At 37.8% G+C, this 19649-nt stretch overlaps 1 protein-coding gene across 1 annotated transcript in view; it reads left to right on the forward strand.

Moving 5' to 3' along the window:
- sema5a (sema domain, seven thrombospondin repeats (type 1 and type 1-like), transmembrane domain (TM) and short cytoplasmic domain, (semaphorin) 5A) overlaps window positions 1–19649 on the forward strand; it is a 137403-nt gene that overhangs the window by 102547 nt on the left and 15207 nt on the right. The window contains exon 16 of the mRNA XM_044105531.1: window positions 6337–6562. Coding sequence (XP_043961466.1) covers window positions 6337–6562 — 226 coding nt within the window. The remainder of the gene's footprint in view (window positions 1–6336; window positions 6563–19649) is intronic.

Below are 19649 nucleotides of genomic sequence, written 5' to 3' on the forward strand. Positions count from 1 at the left end.
TTTATCTGCATTTTGGAGCTTTTGATGAAGGGTTTGCTGAAGTGCATAAATTGTAAAGCATTTCCGAATTTTCTAGTGGCACTGTGTCCTGTAAAATTATAGTACATAAGAGAACGTTTTAACAAGATCTTGTCAAGAGCTACAACTTCATTCTAAGTGCTATGCTGGTATTCTCTTTGATTCTTGGTCTCGTTTGATGAAAGGCTGCTTGCTGCTAGGTTTAGAGATCTTCAAAAATGTATCACTCATAGTGGTATTTCCTACTGTGTACAGTAAAATATGCCCCCATAATCCAAGGATCAAAAAGAACTGTGCCATTATGCTGAGTTTGCCACGTAGAGTTAGATAAGTAAAACTTGGGCCATACAGAACTGATGGAGCACAGAGCTGCTTAATGAAATTGAGAGCTGTTCTATTTACCTGTAAGGAGTTCAGTCATGCAGGCAGGCTGCGAAATGAAAGCTAAGTACCCGATGTTTGTGCACACAGCCAAATGTGTGAGCTTACTTGTGCATTTTTATATTGTTCTGCGTTAGTCATTGTGTGTGCACTGGCGTGTAGCGTGCTCCCGGGTAACAGTGCGCTTCATTACGGAGCCAGACTGGTGGTGGGAGACACACAGAGAGAAGAGAGGAGTCGGTGTTTGATAAAATGTGTTTTGGTCGGTGCTCCTAATTGAACTGATGTGTCATTGAAACTTGAAGAACATTAGGTCTCTTCTTGGTGGACTCCACTCCAATAGATAAAGATGTTGGGACGGCACAAAGTTGCCTACTCCCACATTCCACATGTGGCGCCGGCAAATAAACATGGACGTATGAGTCTGTAAGCTAAGGCATTTTATAATAACCCATGCTGCTCACACACTCTCAGCTCGCCCAGTCCAATAAGACGTGCAATCACTTTAATAAGGGCAAGAGACAGGAGAGGCACGGCTTCTGATGCTGCCCTCCCACATCAGAGACACCCAGAGGACCGTCTGTGCCTCCAATCTTACACAGAGAGGTAAAAATATACAGGGTTTTTCACTGTCCTCTCCACATCCTCCCTTTATGTTATGGATGTTGAGAGCTTAGAGTGCTTTGCAAAGCATTTTTGCATTTTGTCACACTACAACCCCAAACTTTAATGTATTTTATTGGACTCTATGTTCTTTAGAAAAAAACACCACAGTGTCACAGTGCTAACACAAACATTTAAAATGAAAATGTGATGAAAACATTCATGAAATATTAGCATGGAATGGTTTAAATAAAAGAGGCCTAAACAAAATTTCAATTGAAAATTTGTGGCAAGAGTTGACAATTCTCCATGCAGTCTGACTGCGCTTGTGCTATTTTGTAAAAAAAAAACAAAAAAAAACAAGGTCAGCCTTAAAAAAAGTCAGATATGTAGTGCTGATGGAGCCGTATCCCCAAAGACTTGAAGGCTGTCACTTTCATTCTTCTTCACAATTGTGCATTACTTGTGTTGATTTATCACATAAAATACTGATGAAATTCATTAATGTTTATGGTTATTTGTGAAAATGTTCATGGGGAATAGATACTGTATCTTGCCAATCCAAACTGGGTTTTGCTTTCGTTTTTTTTTGTTTGTTTGTTTGTTTTTTTCTTCTCGAATTTCATGGGCTTACGCCACCTAAAAAGAAGTAGCTGGAAAGTTCTGTGGGTGGAAACAGAATGAGTTGGGAGATGCCTGGATCCATAACGCAGCCATGCATAAACGAATAAACACACTCGCTCTCCACACACAAAAATGAGAGTGGAGTGCTAGCGAGTCAGACGTTTTACTCAGTTGTCAACTTGACAGCACAAACAGCCCAGGCACAGCCAAGCATATACTGACCACCCATGCAGCCTGTTGGTGAAGATGCTTTGCGGCGGCGTCCCACCCAGCCCTCCAGAGCTCCATTCAGAAACCCATTATGGAACTGCCCGCCTCGGAGCAGCTGCCTGTTAAAGGTGCTTCACAGCAGAAAATCACCACTCTCTGTTGGCTCGCACTGCTCATCATCACGTCTCCTGAGGAAACGAGTTTGGGTTTGAGCCGAAAATCGGCTGACTAATTGAATCTAGTTTTGCCTTCCTCATGCCACCTGTTAACTCGGCTTTGCTGAATTACCACTCTGAAATTAATACTTTCCTGGAAAAGTTTCATTTTGTTTAAATCCATTTTTATCACCTATTTTTATTATTCCACGGCTTAAACCATGAAATTTGGCATTAAAGCCCAGAGAGGAATGGCCGAATGTTCACATAGAGCATCAAAGTTTAATCTTAATGTTTTATTTTGTTTAGGAAAAAAACATTCGTTTGCAGTCAGGGTGTAATGCATGCGTAACAACTGCCCAAGCACATCAAATGCCATTCAAATGGATGTACTTTACTTCCTTGTGGGTGTATGTGTGTTTTGGGGTTATGTTAACTTTCACTACTACATTTTTCATGCATTATTCAAAACACTTTTAAAGCAGTAAGGGTTGTTTTTGTTTTTTATTGTTAGGATTTTCTGTTCACAGCCGCTATAACGAAGCTCATTTATTGCAGTAGAAGACAGTGCACTCTCTGTTTTCATTCACAGTTTGGATCTGGATTTAATATTGTCAACAGCAGGAGTCTCTAACATGATTTTTTATGGATCAGAAGGCAGAAGTGGTTCTGAGTTTTTTGCAAGACCACCAGTGAAAGTGAGTCGGTATCACAGCACATTGCCATAACTTCTTTTTATGCACCCAGATGTCTCACAGAAAATACATGTAGCATTTATTCAAACTTAATTTCCAGACACCACAGATAGGACTTAACTGACCGCTCCCAATTATAAGATTCATCATACAACAAACTGTCCTAGATGAGCAGTCCCCTCTTCTTTTGCTCATGTTGGGGTTATTTTGTTGCTGATAAATGACTTTTACCCCCATAATAATAATATAGCTACCTCACCTCAGACTAGCTATCCATTTAAACCATACTGACAGATTTCTCAGAGTCTGGCCTTGAAAACAGTTTGAGCAAATGAGTCTGCATCTATCTCCATGGTAACAAACTGCTCTTCTGGCCAATAGGGGGCAGAAGTCTTCAGCAATTCAATAACTTCTTTAGGCATTAGCTCAGATGCACTATAGTTCCAGGACACACAGAACCCGATCCACTGCTTCATCATGTGAAAAGAAGGATGTCAGCTTTCAGGCCTCTAGTAGTTGTCGACTAAATATTTACCATTGATTGTCTTGTTAAAAAAGGTTTTGGCTACCCTTTGAATTGACAAAACTTAAAAAAGAAAGCCCAATAACTCTCATTTCCTTCATAAGTCTTCACACAATATGCTTGTCACTCTGCATCATAGATGGGGTTAGGGTTAGGGTTAGGGTGCCTCAATATTTTTAATTTTTTTTTGCATTTCAACTTTTAAGGACTTTCCATTTTAACATAATGTGTGCTCTCCAATTTATCGTAGTAGTCTGAAATGTATTGTTTTTATGGGACCATTTTGTTTGAATAGTCGGTGTCTGTACTAAAGATAATATAAAGCTTGGGTCTTAACATGCAAATAAGGGCATCCTTTGAAGTCAGTTCAGTCAACAGGATGAATTTATTACACTCTATTACAAGGTATATACTTATTACCCTGTAAGCCGTATATAGTGAAGGAGAGACCTTGAATGAGGTTTAGCTTTAAACCCAGTAATTATCTCCTCAGCCCTCTGCATCAATGCTAATCCACAGAGAATAAAGGCAGAAATGCTTACCAGACAAGCCTCATTAAATATTTACTGTGTTTGGCCACCATCTACTACTTGCACAACAAACACCCACGGATCGTTTGGCTTGCTTTCCCCTGGTTCATGCCATGTGTTGCTGTCCCGTCGCCCCAGGTGACGGCAACACATTGGGTTGATTTTTTTATTTTATTTTTTTACATATTTCAGCTCACATTATTGGTTAATAATCTCAGATTGTGAGCTAGTCCCTGATGCGTGACCATGTTAAATATTAATGTCTAGGGATGATTACTGCATGAGACAGAGAGAGGCAGGAAGTGTGATGGAGGTGACACCCCCCCATTCATCATGGGGGCCTTAACAGAATCTAAATCCTCCCTGTGTTTTTAACCTTCGTACTCCAGGGAGAAGAGGGGGAGAAAAGAAAGTGGCATGAAAGGGAGGAGAGAGAGAGATGAAACTTAGATATCGCTGGGAAAAGGGAACGGCTATAGAGCCGACACAATTCGAGTTATGAGCAATACGTGAGAAACGGGTGAACAAAATGTAAAGATGGATGGATGGATTTGAAGCAAGATCATAATGTGTGATTGGGAGGGAAAAAGTGGAAGTGAGATGATGAAAAATAAGACTGCATAATATTTAAAGTATAGACCTCTTTTTCCTCAGCTGACCTGTCAGGCTATCCCATGTGACAAGCTGACGGATGTGCAGAAAGGAACTCTTATCTTATTTTGTCAAGGTCTGGCAGTCACTCAAGTTCTACTCAGCATAAATAAACAAGTGGGGAGGAAAATGGCAGCCGTCTCACCTTCTCTTCAAGGGTGTCATTTACTTCACATTTGTCACTTCCTCAAACTCCGTATTTTCTGGCTGAGCATATGGTGGGGCTGGACTCCCATTTACCCGCTTAATGTCTCCTTGAATCATATAATCAAGCAGAATATTGGCTGAGGAAGATGGAGGAAATATATATAACTATGGCACTCCTGAATAACTCTCATGCATCATACCATTAGAGCTCCAGAGGTGTTATTCATTTTTACTGCCCAGCTCCCAAAACCAATTCTACGTGGGAGGAGGATTTGTTATTACTGTTGTGTTTTGTTTTTTTTTTCTGTTTTGCTTTTTTGTAAAATTCATTGGCCACTGAATTGTCACTTTAAATTCATCACTCCATCCATCCCCAATGGTTTCAAATTAATCTCGATCAATGACCTTTTTCTTGGTTTGTTTGTTTTCTAATGAGAATTTTCCCTTGTATCTTGTTTGGATTGTAAGAAAAATTTGACTAATGCTTTGATTCTGGTAGATTCAGGAGAGATACTGAGTTAACAATCCAATTCTCATTTTATTTTGCATGGCTTAATAAAACCACATTGTTTTTACTCAAGCTGCTTGATTGCTAATGCTAAATGAGTTCAATTTTAGCCAAATGTGTACAGCCTTGAGAGTGGTCTAGTTTCCTTACTTGTTCTTGGCATTTTTCTCAATGTACCAACATAAAAGATGAGAAACAACTACTTTCAAGCCTTCAAAGTAAAAGCCTTGATCATATGCTTTGAACATTAAATACGATTATTAAAACTCATTAAAATCTTACTGGATCTGCTCTACTTACAAAAGTCTCAGTATGTTGAGGGGATGTCTGGGTGGAGGTGCCTTAGGTTGTAGATTATTCTCCTTTGCCAGAGTGTTGGTTCCACAATAAAAATATGTTGTTGTCTTCATTATTCAAGATCCTGTCATCTAATTCACAAAACATAACAAGACAAAATAGGAGTCAATATTTAAATGCAACAAGCTACATTTGCAGGAACAAATTTGGCAAGACTTTCACTGGCAGAGTCCATATACTAATACTCAATATGCTGCTTAAACCACAAATGCATCCTCCTTTAATTGTGGCACCATTTAAGGGATAATAAACAAAAATAATAATGGAATAATAAACATTACAACATAGAAACTATGAAACAGACAGATTTTCTTACTTTCTGTACTAAGTTTAGTTGTGTGAAATACATGAAGCACAGCAGCAAGAGATTTTTCCTTGAGAATTGTTTCACTTGAATCATTCAATTCACATATAATTATTAAATGTAGAGATTGTCTCAAATCAAATGGCTCGTTTTTATACATTGATATAGACTCTCCAGTACTCACTTTCCCATTACTGTGCTCCAAAATATCTAGAGGATTTTTTTCAAAGACTCTTTATGACGTCCAAATTATAATATCCAGTTTTACTGTTCAATAATGTTTTCAAAGCATTTTAGGTGTGAGTTGTCTGACTCGATTGGAGTTAACAGGCTTTCAAGGTTGAGTGACAGTGAAAGCTTTGAAAAGTCTGTAGATGTCACATAAAATAAGCTGTTTAATGTGATGAGTCACTGTGGAGACTCTCAACAGTTATTGTCCTCCTCATTATGCATGAGAAATACACCAGAAAACTCTGTCATGCTAATTATTGCCTAACTGATGTGATTACCTCTTCCTCCTCCAAATGCGTCAAGTTCACATGCCCGTGAACGTGCTCAACATAAAGAGAAAAGCTCTCGGTTTAATGTCTTTAATGTCATTTTCTTTCTTTTTTTACTCTGTGCCGACAGGAGTACCAGTCCTGCAACACCCTTCCGTGCCCCGACCTCAAGAAGACAACGCCCTGGACTCCGTGGACGCCCGTCAATATTTCTGACAACGGCGGCCACTATGAGCAGCGTTTCCGCTACACCTGCAAAGCACGCATCCCCGACCCAAGTCTCCTGGAAGTGGGGAGACAGAGGATTGAGATGCGCTACTGCTCCAGCGACGGATCCACTGGCTGCTCCACTGACGGTGAGTGAGCGTGGAGACAGATGGGCTCTTTCCAGCCAAATAAGCCTCTGGATGTTTCCATTATCTAATTCCAGCTGGCTCCCCACATCTCTACAGGCTGGTTGTTGTCCTATTAATTTGCTTATTGTGTAAAACTTTTCCGCCTATGCATATCCTCAAAAAGTTAAATGAGACTTGAATAATTTGTCTCTTGTGTTCCTGATCGCATCCTTGGTGACATTATCAGTGCATCAAAGCAGGCAAGACATGTTAATGAACTTCCAATCCACAAAGCTCATCATGGGTATAAAACCAACTTTAGCTCTCATGCGTTTTCTGTGCACACAAAAAAACACGCACACATCCCGGTGACATCAGATATTTTACACATACTACATGAAAGACGCAGCCTTTTTTCTCACATCCTGACACTTAATAAGACTGAATCAACCCAGTTAAAATCAGCTAATTTTACCAAAGTGACTTCTGTGAGGCCACACAAGGAAGCAGTGTGCTTTACGGGTTGACTTAAAATAGATCCACTGGTAGACCTCAGTTTAATTAATGTGTTATGAATTAACATATTAAGCTTTAAAAACTTTGAGGTAAGCATCTGGTCTTGCCCAAATTCAAGAACGGCATACTCTATGTAAGCCTCTAAATTTAAAGATAATAATTTTCCCTCTCAGACACTTTTGACCTACAATAGGAAAGTTTTAATCTATTAAAAAGTGATATGGTAATGACAAAAATTGTCCTTTTAAGCAGTATAGCTAAGCATCTAGCTATACCTGTAATGAATGTAACAAAGAGTTGACTTATTTTCTCACATTTTAATTTCTTGCAGCTGCTCCTGTTTGCACCACACACTCGGCAACACCCCCTGACGATTTCAGAGTTGTAAATGTTTGCACAACCAGTTCGCTAATTGACAAGTTGTCTATGTGCTTAGATGAGGTATTTGTATCTGAGAGGAAGCACCGCACAGCATCATAAAAAGAGGTTTAAAAAAAAAAAAAGAAGCAGTAGTTAAAAGATTGTTTATGGTGTTGCTCTGCGCCTCTGTTGGGGCGGGGATGCTTTTTAGAGATTCAGACATAGCGCCTTGGTAAGCTGTAGTGGTGGCCTCCCCTTCCCTTTGACTTCATTTTCATCTCTGGGTGGTCTACCACCACCACCACGCTGCGGTAATCACTGAGGTTATCCTTAATGCACACTATCGCTGGGATTGATCTCTTTGATCTTTCTCATCTTCCTCATTTCTTGTTGCTAATAGCTGTCTTTGCGTCGGAGCTGCCGAAGGAACATGTTGTTCTCGTCTCACTTTGAAGCCAGAGCTTAAATGTTCCTGAAGGGTTTTAAATGAGCACTGACAAGTGCAGAGGAAACCTGACTGCAGAATCAAAGTTTTACTAGGAGTGACAGCCGCACACATTGGATATTTAGAGAACAAAGAGTTGAGTTTTAATAGGTCTGTCTTGACTGGGATTAGTGGGAGGAAGTAACAGACAGAATGTGTTTCATTATAGGTTGTCACCACCAGTCTGACATCAGATTAGCTTCAGCGTTAATTACAGCAACGGAAAAGCAAAAGGCTTGTGTGCTCAGTTGTCACTTTTGGCTACTTATGTAATTTGGAAGTAAGCAACTATTAGTCCCGTGTTAGCAGATACAGTAGCTTTGTGTTCTTTATGAAGTTTTTTCATGTTACAACAACAACAACAAACTTGAATTTATTTTATTGTATTTTATGTGAAAGAAAAAGCAAATATGCAAGATGGGAAATTAAAAGTAGATTTGGTTTAGATTTCTTCTTTTTACAAATAAAAAATTTTAAATCATAGCATGTGTTTGCACTTAGTGCCTTTTACTGTCATACATTCAAATAAAATCTTGTACAGCCTGCAGGAGTTAACCAGACTTAACGCCTAATAGCCTCATAAAGACTAAGAAACACAACAAACCAATCAGAAAAAAGGTTATGTAGATGTTTAAGACAAGTTTAAATTGGAAAACCACATCCCAACCTCAGAAACTCTAGTGAAGAAAGAGACCAATGGCATCTCTGGAGGAGGTGCTGATATGCAGCAGCGTGTTTTTTTTTTTTTTTTAGCAATTTGTTTACCAGTGAGTAACAGTGGTGGGCCAGGAGTCCCATGAGCTTGGTTTGGGGATGCCTTTTATCCGACTACACAATGGATGAAAACACACTACGATTTTAAAACAAAAGAACTGTAGTTGCTGTATAAAAAATACTTTTTTTCAATCAAAACTACTCTGTGTTTATGTATTTAATGTCATAATAAACAAAAGTCAGCCAACAAAAGTTCATTAAATAAGCACTTAAAAAAATATATTACTGAACAAAAAACTATATCTGAAGATATACAGACTTATTACGGTACATCATGAGAACCCCAACAAAAAGAAATTATTGCATCTTTGATCTGCATGACAATAAGTTAAGACTAGAGCAATTTGTCAAAACCTTGCATTTTAACATTTTTTCAGCTAATTTTCCTCCTATATTTCTATGACAGGTCTGGTACAATGAGTGAGTTGTTCTTCCTTTTAACAGATTTTTTCTAAAAAGTTTTCTTTTGTAATAAAATAAATATATATCTTTTTGTGGTCAGCAAATATGGAGTAATGTTAATTGATCCAACAGACTGATTATTTCTGAACATATGATGCAATATTGTTGTTAGGTTGTCTTTAAAGTTCTGTGTGTCATGCTCCCATCCAATAACACAAAACAGCACATTCCAAGTCAAGGAAGGGATGATGGAGCCATTTAAACAATGTTTTCTAACCTGCTGTTGTCCTGCTGCTTGGTCCTGTGTCATCATTGATCCTCGACCTTGGAAAGTATCTGATAATTTGGGCATTTGGTTGGATCTATTTGATGATCTGAAAGAATTTCTTTAAACATTTTATGGAAGAAACTCCCACTTAGAGGATAACGTCATCTCTTCCTCTACAAAATAACACTCCTTCAGTTAGTTTGAGGGTATAGCCTAGATGAGTAAGTGCAAGATATTGGTGTGCTGGTCTGCTGATTCCCAGGTCGATTGTTGATTTCTAGACCTCAATATCATTCAGGTCTCTAAGGGGTGTTAAGTCATATTTGTCGAAAGGGAGGATGAACATCGCTGGTCCACTTCCTCATTTCAACCTCTATCAAACAAACCATCCATCTGGAGACCACTGGTGTGTGTGCGTGTGTGCGTGTGTCTGTGTGTGTGTGTTAGTGGGCGTAGGGAGGGCAGGGCTAATATGTATGGATTTACACATATTAGTGACAAATAAATTTTATTTTGTTTTTTGCTGTCAGAGGCATTTATTTTACAAAGCCCTTCTCCTGCTGTCCCTCTCCCAGCAATGGATTGGGTGCTCAATCATCGAGAGACAGCACTTAACCTTTCCTAAACTAAGAGGCTATCATAAGATAATTACCCCCACAGCAGTGGTTTGTATTGATGTCCACTGCTGGAGCAATGGACACAGAGATGCCTCTGAGATAAACAGTCAAAAGGAGTGATGTGTCACTTTATAAAGATTTGTCATCCTCACCATCTATCTTGGAATTGATTAACGCTCTCTGCAAAATAGATCAGGTGAATGCATGAGGTGTAATATATATATGTATATGTGCATTCACTACTTCTGAAAAATATCTAATTTCTTTGTTTAGGATTGTCTGGTCAATGGTCTATCAAGCTACAAATCACTAGCTAACCTCAAGCTAATTATTAACAACAGTTTTCTCAGTAAAGCTACTGATTTCCACTATAAACTTATTTCAGAATGAACTCATACTCTTCCCACTTTACGTCAGCACTGCCATTTAGTTACTTGTTGTTTGCTTTGGTGTTGTTCAGTGCCTCCCGTTTTTATTTTACTGATGTTGCTGCACGGCTACATTTAACTTCCCCTCTGCAGAGCTCGAGTTGGGTTTTATTTATTTTTTTGTCTGCTGTCTGCTTGGGCAAAATGTCACTATGTTTGAGGATCACAGCAATCAGATCTACGTGACATTTGGACGATTAGGGTAGCATTCAAAGACATGGCAAATGTTATTGATCACACCTGGGAGGAACATGTGTGCCATGTAGATAAGGAGAATTAATCCTGTGTCAATACAGAGACTAACTTATCATTTGAGTTAATTTCACCAGCTTCCTGACCTCCCAGCCTGTTTTGTAGTTGCTGTGTGCCACATTGTCTCCCATACTAAGATCCCTATCTATCTTTATTATGAGTCCTAAATTATGGATATAATTTAAACAAGCATACAATGAGCATGTATATAATAGACTGCCTTGTTTCATATCGCTGATCATGGCTTAATGATAGCAATGACTTAATTACTGGCTATCTGTAGTGTTTAAAAGACCTCTCTTGTCATGTAAACCTAGTGATTAGTGTGGTTGCAGCTTTTATTCTTTCTTCTTATCACACTTCACGAGCATGAGAGCAAATTATTATTTAATCCAAAATAAAGATACATATTTTTAATACTAAACGCAATTTTGCTTTCCTTTTTTTTTTTTTTTCATTCACAGATTTCCTATTAAGACATTTTTCACATTGAACAGAAATATTTTCACTGGAGTGTTTTCAATGCTTAGCTCTGCTTTCTTTATAGTACATCCTAGGAGCTTAATGTTTTACTCCTAGTGACCTAGACAACAGACAGATGAAAAAAAATAAAAACAAACAAATAAACTGAACTCCAACTTACGTTGTATTTCTCATGGAATCAAGACTAATTCAGCATGAGTGATTGTATTATTAGTCCACAGCTGAGAAGTAGAAGAACAAGTTTACATGGTTTTCAGCCAGGTTGTTGTTGTTGTTGTTGTTGTTGTTGTTGTTGTTGTTGTTGTTGTTGTTGTTGTTGTTGTTGTTGTTGTTGTTGTTTTACAATAAAAAGTATGAAAATATTGCATTTATGATCAGCCTCCCGCTTACTTGAATACATTTTTAAATATGTTTTATTATTAGTTATTCATCATGAAATAAAGATCCTGTGCAAAGAATAACCTTCTGAAGTCACCTGATTAAGGAAAAGGTTTTACCTGTGAGGAACATATTCCCATTTACACACATACATTACACTTAACCTGTTATTTTTGAAGGTTAATTATCAAGTCGACGCCTAGCAGCATATAAAAATAAACTAAACATTAAGAACAATGGGATGCAATGATTTGACTCCATATAAATTGAACAATAACATATCATATAAATAACAATGAAGTAATTTATAAAATAAATAATTAAACGAGAAAGACTGGCTGAGCAGGAAATAAATATAAACGAGTTAGAAAAGCCATCAAGATAATGTGGAGATCAATGGCTCAGGAGGAAGAATCTGTCGACTATTAATGGCTCACGTTACAAATCCGGTTATTATGGAAATGAGGCTTGAAGACAAAGTTTGAAATAAAAAGTTAAATAAGCTCAAGTGGATGCTTGGCACAGTGGAGGACATAAAGAAGATGCTCTGGTCAAATGAGATCAAAATTAGATATTATGCAAAAGAATTAACTCTGCACATCTCACTCAACACACCATCTCCACTATGAGATATGCTAAACGCAGCAACATACTGTGGGATGCTTTTGCCTTGTAGAGATCGGGACAACACAAAGTTAAAAAGGTGGTTTTACTAAGTACTAAAGGAATTTTATTATCTAGATTGTTTTCAAGCAATGTTTGAAAACTTTTTGGAAAGCACTCAATCTGTTTTACTTGTATATTTCACAAAGAGGCTGTGTGCATTTTGCCGTGACACTATATGATTTTAAATTTACTGACAGGAGATTGTACTAAAACATACATAATGTTGTTTCATTAGTCACCATATTTATTTTTGTGTTTGTGACATTCTTGAAATGTCATACACCAGTTTCAAATTCAAAACTGTTCTACCTACATAGCTTCACAACAACAATGAGGTGGACAAATTAATAGTCATCTACCTGTAGATAGCATACAGATTAAATTCACCCTTCTCCTGTTTGATGAAATCATGTATTTGTACATCATTATTTAGTCTTTATTAAAAATAGATATTGAGTGTTATTAATACTGTTGGTAACTCTTTTATTTATTTCACACCTCTTGTCTTCGAAACATACTCCTGTTGAATTTGTTGAATAAATATTCAGTATATTCATTCAGCCTAGTTTTATGATGAACTAGTAATAGCAAACCCTGAGAATTGTGTGTATTCATGCCAGCAGCTCATCATTTGCATGTGACAAAAACAGAGGCAGACACACGAGGGGGCAAAAGAAAGCAGAGCAAAGATGAAAGGCATTTTTGTTGAAGGCTGTGAGTTTGTAATTTTCCTGGTGAGTGTCGATGAATGATGTCTTCATTTTTCTTTTTTTTCTCGGGAAGAAACAGTGGTGTGTCAGCAGCCTGATGTGTTTTACTTCAGCCGATCTGGTATCAAGGCCAGGGTCCTCTTATGGCTGTGAGATTAGTTTTTCCTGCGCTGATGTCATGAGGAGGCATTAGACATGTGACGGTGCTTAGAGCCGACTCTGACAGATGACTGCTGTTCCACTACCCTTATTGTTTGTCTGTCATTCAGCTGCACTCCATCCTCCTTTTCCTGTGGCATCGCTCTGTTTCTAAGGAAGACCTGTGTATCTTATTGAAATTATACAGCATGTGGTATCTGAGGTAGCTCTCTCTGTAGTAAATTACCACAAATAACATCCATGACAATGTGTTTTGGTGTCTTATTTGTTTCAAACAGATGATGTAATGACACCAATAAGGGTAACTCTGTGGGGAGATTGCATTATGCTCAACCCTGTGATGACATAGCATCCAATCATCTCTATTGTCACCCTTTTTAAAAAGCCTTAAAATCCCTAAAATACCCGCATCTCTATTGAAGTATCCTTATCTAATTTTAACAATGTTTAAAAACAATGTTATTCCATTGGGGTGGGGGGAAAATCCATGTTAAATATTTTATTTCTTTAAACTATATGTCATGTCTATGGACACATGGGCTAGATGTCAATACTCATCATTCACTATTCTAACTGTGCTCTCTCTGCTTCTTGGCGAATTCACGAAGAGAGAAGAATCTTTCACCTCCTCGCTTTGCAGATGATCACGTTTAATATCGCAGGATAGGAACGGTTTCCTCCAATGACATTAGAACATCCAGTTGACATTTATAGACCTTCAAAAAGTTGCTATGGAGACTTGTTAATATCAATGAGCCACTCTTGTGTCTAAAGAGAAATGTACAGTGAGCATCGTCTATAGGTAATCGGAGTTTAGATCCATGAAAACTGTTCAATATTCACTCTAACCAGACATTTACAATTGTGGTGATCCATCAGAATCCTTTCAAATGGAACAGGAACCCCAATGTGATAGTAAGAGAGACTGCATTGAACTAAAAAAAGCCTACAGTAAAACCAATGCTTCTTGTCAAAAATGTGTTTCAAGCAAAGCAAGTTGTGACGCATTCAGCTTAACAATAAAGATCAGGAAGTATTTTTGGTACACGATCTGACTGGGAGATGCTTTCTACTTTTGTCTCATCTGACTTTGGTTCACTTTCTGATCACCAACCCACAGCAAACAGTGAAGATTTGTTCTCAAAACAGCAGCGGGGGGCTGGATGTTTGTTCAGTACAAGCAAGTCTACTTTGAAGAACAAAGTCCAGTTATTTTTACCTCCTCTTACAAACACAATAACATGTACCCAAAAGTGCAACTATTACTGCCATCAGTGTCATCTGTTGTGAAGAGAAACAGAGGCTGAGTTCCCCCCTTCTGGTATTGTCAATTCACTTAAACAAAGAAATCCTGACTTGTTTGATGAGAACCAAAAAACGTTTGCTCTGTTTGAAGTTTGGGCATGACAGAACAATTGAAAGATGTACATATACTTCTTTTTCATATTAATTAAAAATATTTTATAAGTCAAAGAAAAGTAATTTTTTTACCTTCAGCATACTTTTTCTTTTTTTTTTTTCTTTTTTGTCCTTACAATGAAACAGTAAGTACATTGTTTCATTTTGAAGTCAGATTCTTTTTTTTAAAAAATTGGCCAGAAGGTACAACGTTAAAGTATGTGAATAGTTTTATCTGGAAGATACAAAGTTAAGAATGCCTTTAAATAGAAGATCAAAAGAAATTTCTTTTGATGTATTTTTTAGAGAGTAGGTATTTGAGAAAATTAAGATTGTACCACTGCTAACTGTGGTTTTTGCCTGAAGCCAAAATAGCAAAAATTTTCACCATGTCTTACTATATTTTGTTTTCTATATTTGACTTGACGCAGCACAGGTATGTCAGCATAGTTCTGATCGTGAACTTGTTGCAGATACATGCACTTTATTTGGACTTTGCAGCGAGATTTTTCTGAGTTCCCAGTTCAAAACTAAAATGCCACAAGACTTTCCCCCTTAGATTGTCATCTGGAAGGTGAAAAGCAGCTGAATGAAAGCACATTGTTAGATTTGCAAAGAATATGCTTAATAGCTTATGAGGATATTGGAATTGAGACAAATGGGTGAATGTTTCAGATCTCCCTGAGCTCTTGCTAATTTTAGAACTCATTCTCATTCAGCTTTTTTACCAAGTAGTAAGAAATTGAGTGGGGTGGATCAAATACTTGGATCCAGAGATCGGTGGCAACCCATTCCTAGCTTAGTGCTGCACAGTGCAAACAATCCTCTGCAGATTTCCAGAGCAGACCGAATGATGCCAGTCAGCAAGCTCCTCGATGAGTAACAGGAAAATCTTTTTGACGAGTGTACTGGACTCCGTGCAGAGTCTCCACCTTGTCGAACCGTCTTGTTTAACAGTCCATGTCAAGCCCAAATCTTCAGCAGATGTTAATCCCAAAAAATATGAAGCAGCTGACCCTCTCTTTTGCTTTTCCTGTTATATAGATGGAGGGTTGCCAACCTTCCCTCACCCCACGCTGAGCCTCAAGCCTGCTCCTCAGTTTTGCTGACGTTGAGCAGATGTTTTTTCTCCTTACACCTCAATGTCAGGGCTCACACCTCCACCCTGTAAGCAGACTCTGCTCGGTTTGTGATGATCGTAGGCAGTGTTGGAGCTGTGCATGCATTTTCGTCACTTATCCAATTCCAGAAAACAGACTATATCATCCTCATAAACAACATTGAACAACAACATGAGAACAACATTGTTCTCGCTCGTTTCAATGCAATAACATATATTTTGATCATGAATGTTAGTCCGTGAATTGTTAAACTGCTGTTGTATAGTGTGGGTTTCCTGTAAACAATCTTTACGGTTTCTCCTGATTGTTTTGACTTTGCATTGTGTAACCTGTCAGGTGACGGAGCGTGTTTTCCATTAAAATTTCATAAACTGTACTTTATTCATGCTGGAAAGTTGCAGTAGAGCAAACTCCACGTGTCACCTTGCCACGGGAACTTAGACTCTGCATGCACTCAGATGGCGATGCAGAAAGTGGCTAAATGGGTTTTTTATGTTGGTTTGCAGCCAAGGTTCGTTTTTCATTCCGTTCACCAAATTGGACACAAATTAGAAAATTGATTAGTCCCAGGGTATTTCTCACAGAGAATATTTGATCAATAGGATTAATTTCACTTCGATTTGGCCTAAAACTAGAAGTGATTTTTGATGTGTCCTTCATTACGGGGAGAGTGTCACACCTGAGTGCATTTCTTGAAAATTATACTCATAAGTCTCATGTTTTATTTCAGAGGTTTTAATAAGCAGCTATGGTTCCAGTGTAAAAAAATATTATTCAGGCCTTCAGCTTAATGCATTAATGGTTTTGCAATCAAACTTCTATGAAAGCATGCAAAGTATTTGATTAGAAAGGTTACCAAGGGTTACAGCCATTATCTCTGTTCAAGGCTTTAGGTTTTGTTAATACACTTAAGACAGGCCTGCCTTGTTGTCATGAGAACATGCAGTCTATGGAAGTGAATCAATTTAGCTTTCATGAATAGAAAATAAACTCAGAAAAAATGTTACGTGAAAAACAGTTTTAGAGTTTATCTAATTGATGTTTTGCATTATGAAAAGCAGCAGTGCCATGCAGACTTAAACCAATTTATTGGAAGTGTCTTATCATTTATACTGTTTTATACTGTTCCTAAAATCCTTAAAATGTACCTTTGAGTTTTAGCTCATTAAAATTTTAATGAGCTAAAACTCATTAAAATTGTTTAATGATTTTAAACAAGAAAGTGTGTGGTGATTGTTTAATAATTTAATGCTTTTTTTTTTTGTCAGATTTGTATTGTCTAATTCTTATGTGAGAATCCTCACAATGTAGTCTTCCAAGTAGTAATGTAGTCTTATATGTAAGGACATATAACCTTAGAAAACTAGGTCTATTGGACTTTCCTCGTGTAAATTTAATAATCTCATGTATCCATATTACATATGTCCACATATTCTGGATTTTTTCAGATAAAAAAAATCCAGAAACAGTCACAATGATTGCAAAGCAGCAGTATATTCAGTGTTTGTTGATGCTGCGTTGAGTAATTCTGCCTATAGTTTATTACCGAGATTGTAATGAGCAGTTGTAGTATATGGGACTCCTTTCCTCGTAATACAATCCAATACAGCCAGTGTAGCTTTGGACTGCATTAAATAAACAGATGTTCCCATAAAGTGGTCGATGACCAGGCTGTTTGTGTTTCCGTGCATGTCTGTGGGGGGCCCTCATGAATTTTCAGGGTTGTGTTTTATTTTGCGCTCTGACAAACCTTATTTGGGTAAAATCTCCTGGGAGAGCTTCTTTGGACAGCACAGAAAATACTGTCTCGTTGTGCGACTGCAAACAGCCCGAACCCCCTAATTTTCACAAGATATAACACTGGCACTTTCACACATGCATGTTGGAAGAAATTGGTTTGTCCACAGGGGGACATTGATGATCTCAAAGGTAAAGTAAAAGGGGAGGACAAGTAATGGCAAGCCAACATGCTGTGTAGAATGTAATGCAGCTTGGAAGACAGGTTTTTTTCTCTCTCAGTGTGATCTTTTATCATTTTTTGTTGATGAAACTTGACAGCAGAACTTTGCTCTCCGCTGAAAGTGGTGATTTTGCTACTTTGTCTCTCACTTCCACTTGTTTTAGAAACAGATATGGTTTACAGATGTCATTTCATCTTGGCGTCCATCTCATTTTTTTTGTTTTCATGTTTCTGATTGTTATCCATACAGTACACAAGATTGCACAGTTTTGCGTATTGATGTTGCCCTCACTTAATCCACCTCTCTGAACTGCATACGGCATTGTATGCTGTATGCAGTTTTGTTGGGTTTTTGTTTTTATTCGGCCTGTGAGCTGGTGAGGTGTTTTGATGTTGTACTCTTTCCGTATTCAAGCTAACTCATCAGGAGAGTGAGGATTAATTCCTTTCGGCTGTGTGCGGTTCTTCGTGGATCAATAGGTCTAGTTTCGACCTTTTTTTAAAGAAAGGGCTCCTGCTGTTTGTTTTGGGAGTAAAGGGAGCAACTTAATACGTAAAGTACTTCAAAGCAACCTTAAAGTGGAGATGAAAACATCAGAGCGGAGCATGAAGTGAGACAAAGATACAGGTCTGGTCAGTGATGAAGAAAGTGAGGTGAATAGAGTTAAATCAAGTAGCTCTGTATCAAAGAATTAAAATCAAGTACTTTTAGACCATATGATATGTGTTAAGAAGATTGTGACTTGCTAACTGCAATTAAAGCTTTTTGGTGTTAAATCAGGATTCACAGAAATTATTGTGAATTATTTCATGGTTAAGAAAACTGTGATGCGGGAGCTCTGATGTCATGACTGTCTTTCATTCTATGCAGTTATGTCCATGCTCAACATGTACTTTGATGCTTTGAAAGCAGAACAATTCCCTCTGCAAAAACAAAACAATGTCACTGCATTTAGAGTGATCAAAGGAAAGTGTTGCTTTAAAAAAAATGCATTTTTCTTAGTTGAAAGGAAATTATTTAGAGTGGAAAAAGTATGAAATATACCAAAAGATTTTGCCTCACCTGTGAACAGTCTTTTTCTAGGCAAAGCAAGTTTTCTTAGTGTATATGCATACACCTGTCAATCCAAAGTACTTCCTATGCTATTTACTCAAAAGGGAAAGAGAAAGCAGCAAAAAAGAAACACATACCAGAATATTAATGAAGTTCTTATAATTACACTTCTAATTTATTTCGAAAGTAGAAAAAAATAGAAGATGTGGCGTAAGCGGAAATGGAAAAAACAGGGATAAAACATGGAGAGTTCAATTTGCTACAGCAATTGACAACATAATTGTTATAATTATGTTATGTTATAACAATATCAATAATTAAAAATTGTATCCTCTTAAAAAAAACCTTTGATTAATCCAGTTAAGTTGCTACATTCTAGTATATGTAAGTTTTCCCTGAATGATGTCAGTGCATAGATCATCGGGCAGATAATTTATTTTGTGTGATTTCCCCTAACTTTTCTCTTAGCTTCTCCAATAGGAAAATTCTAAAGATTTCCTAGTACCATTAGTTTTTGTTGAAGTTGTGTCACAGGTCTGATAACACACAATGTGCTTCCAGCTTAAGAACAATAACTTGTTCATCAATTCAGTTTTTTTTTTTAACATTTATCTCTTTATGTTGGAAAGGCAGCCTGAATAGAAACATCAGTGCAGGTTTTGTTGTTGACACAGCATCAATATTGTTACAAAGACTTGGGCTGTCCAGAGTCTCATAACAACCCCTACTAGAACATGCAGCTGACAAAATGCAAGTCATCAGCCAGATAGTAGAGCAGAAGACGAAGAATTGTCTGTTTATATTTATTCCAATAAATCTTTATGTAAAGATCATCTCCACATTTGAGAAGACTGTTCATGATTCACTCGGTTGCCCTTCAGAGAGGTGGTCTAATCTTTCAGCTCCCAGGGGGCTTGATAAAGAGCACAGGTCAAAGTGGAAGTTGGGACTGTCCATACCACTGCCTCCTCAGAATCGATAAAAAGCAAGGGCCCCTGGAGTCCTCTGTGGACTTGTCAGCGCTCAAGGCAGCGTGATGCCAGGTTAGCTGGCCTGTGCACTGGCAAGGTCAGCCACA

The sequence above is a fragment of the Gambusia affinis genome, linkage group LG21 (genome assembly GCF_019740435.1).
Source record: "Gambusia affinis linkage group LG21, SWU_Gaff_1.0, whole genome shotgun sequence".
NCBI classification, from domain to species: domain Eukaryota; kingdom Metazoa; phylum Chordata; class Actinopteri; order Cyprinodontiformes; family Poeciliidae; genus Gambusia; species Gambusia affinis.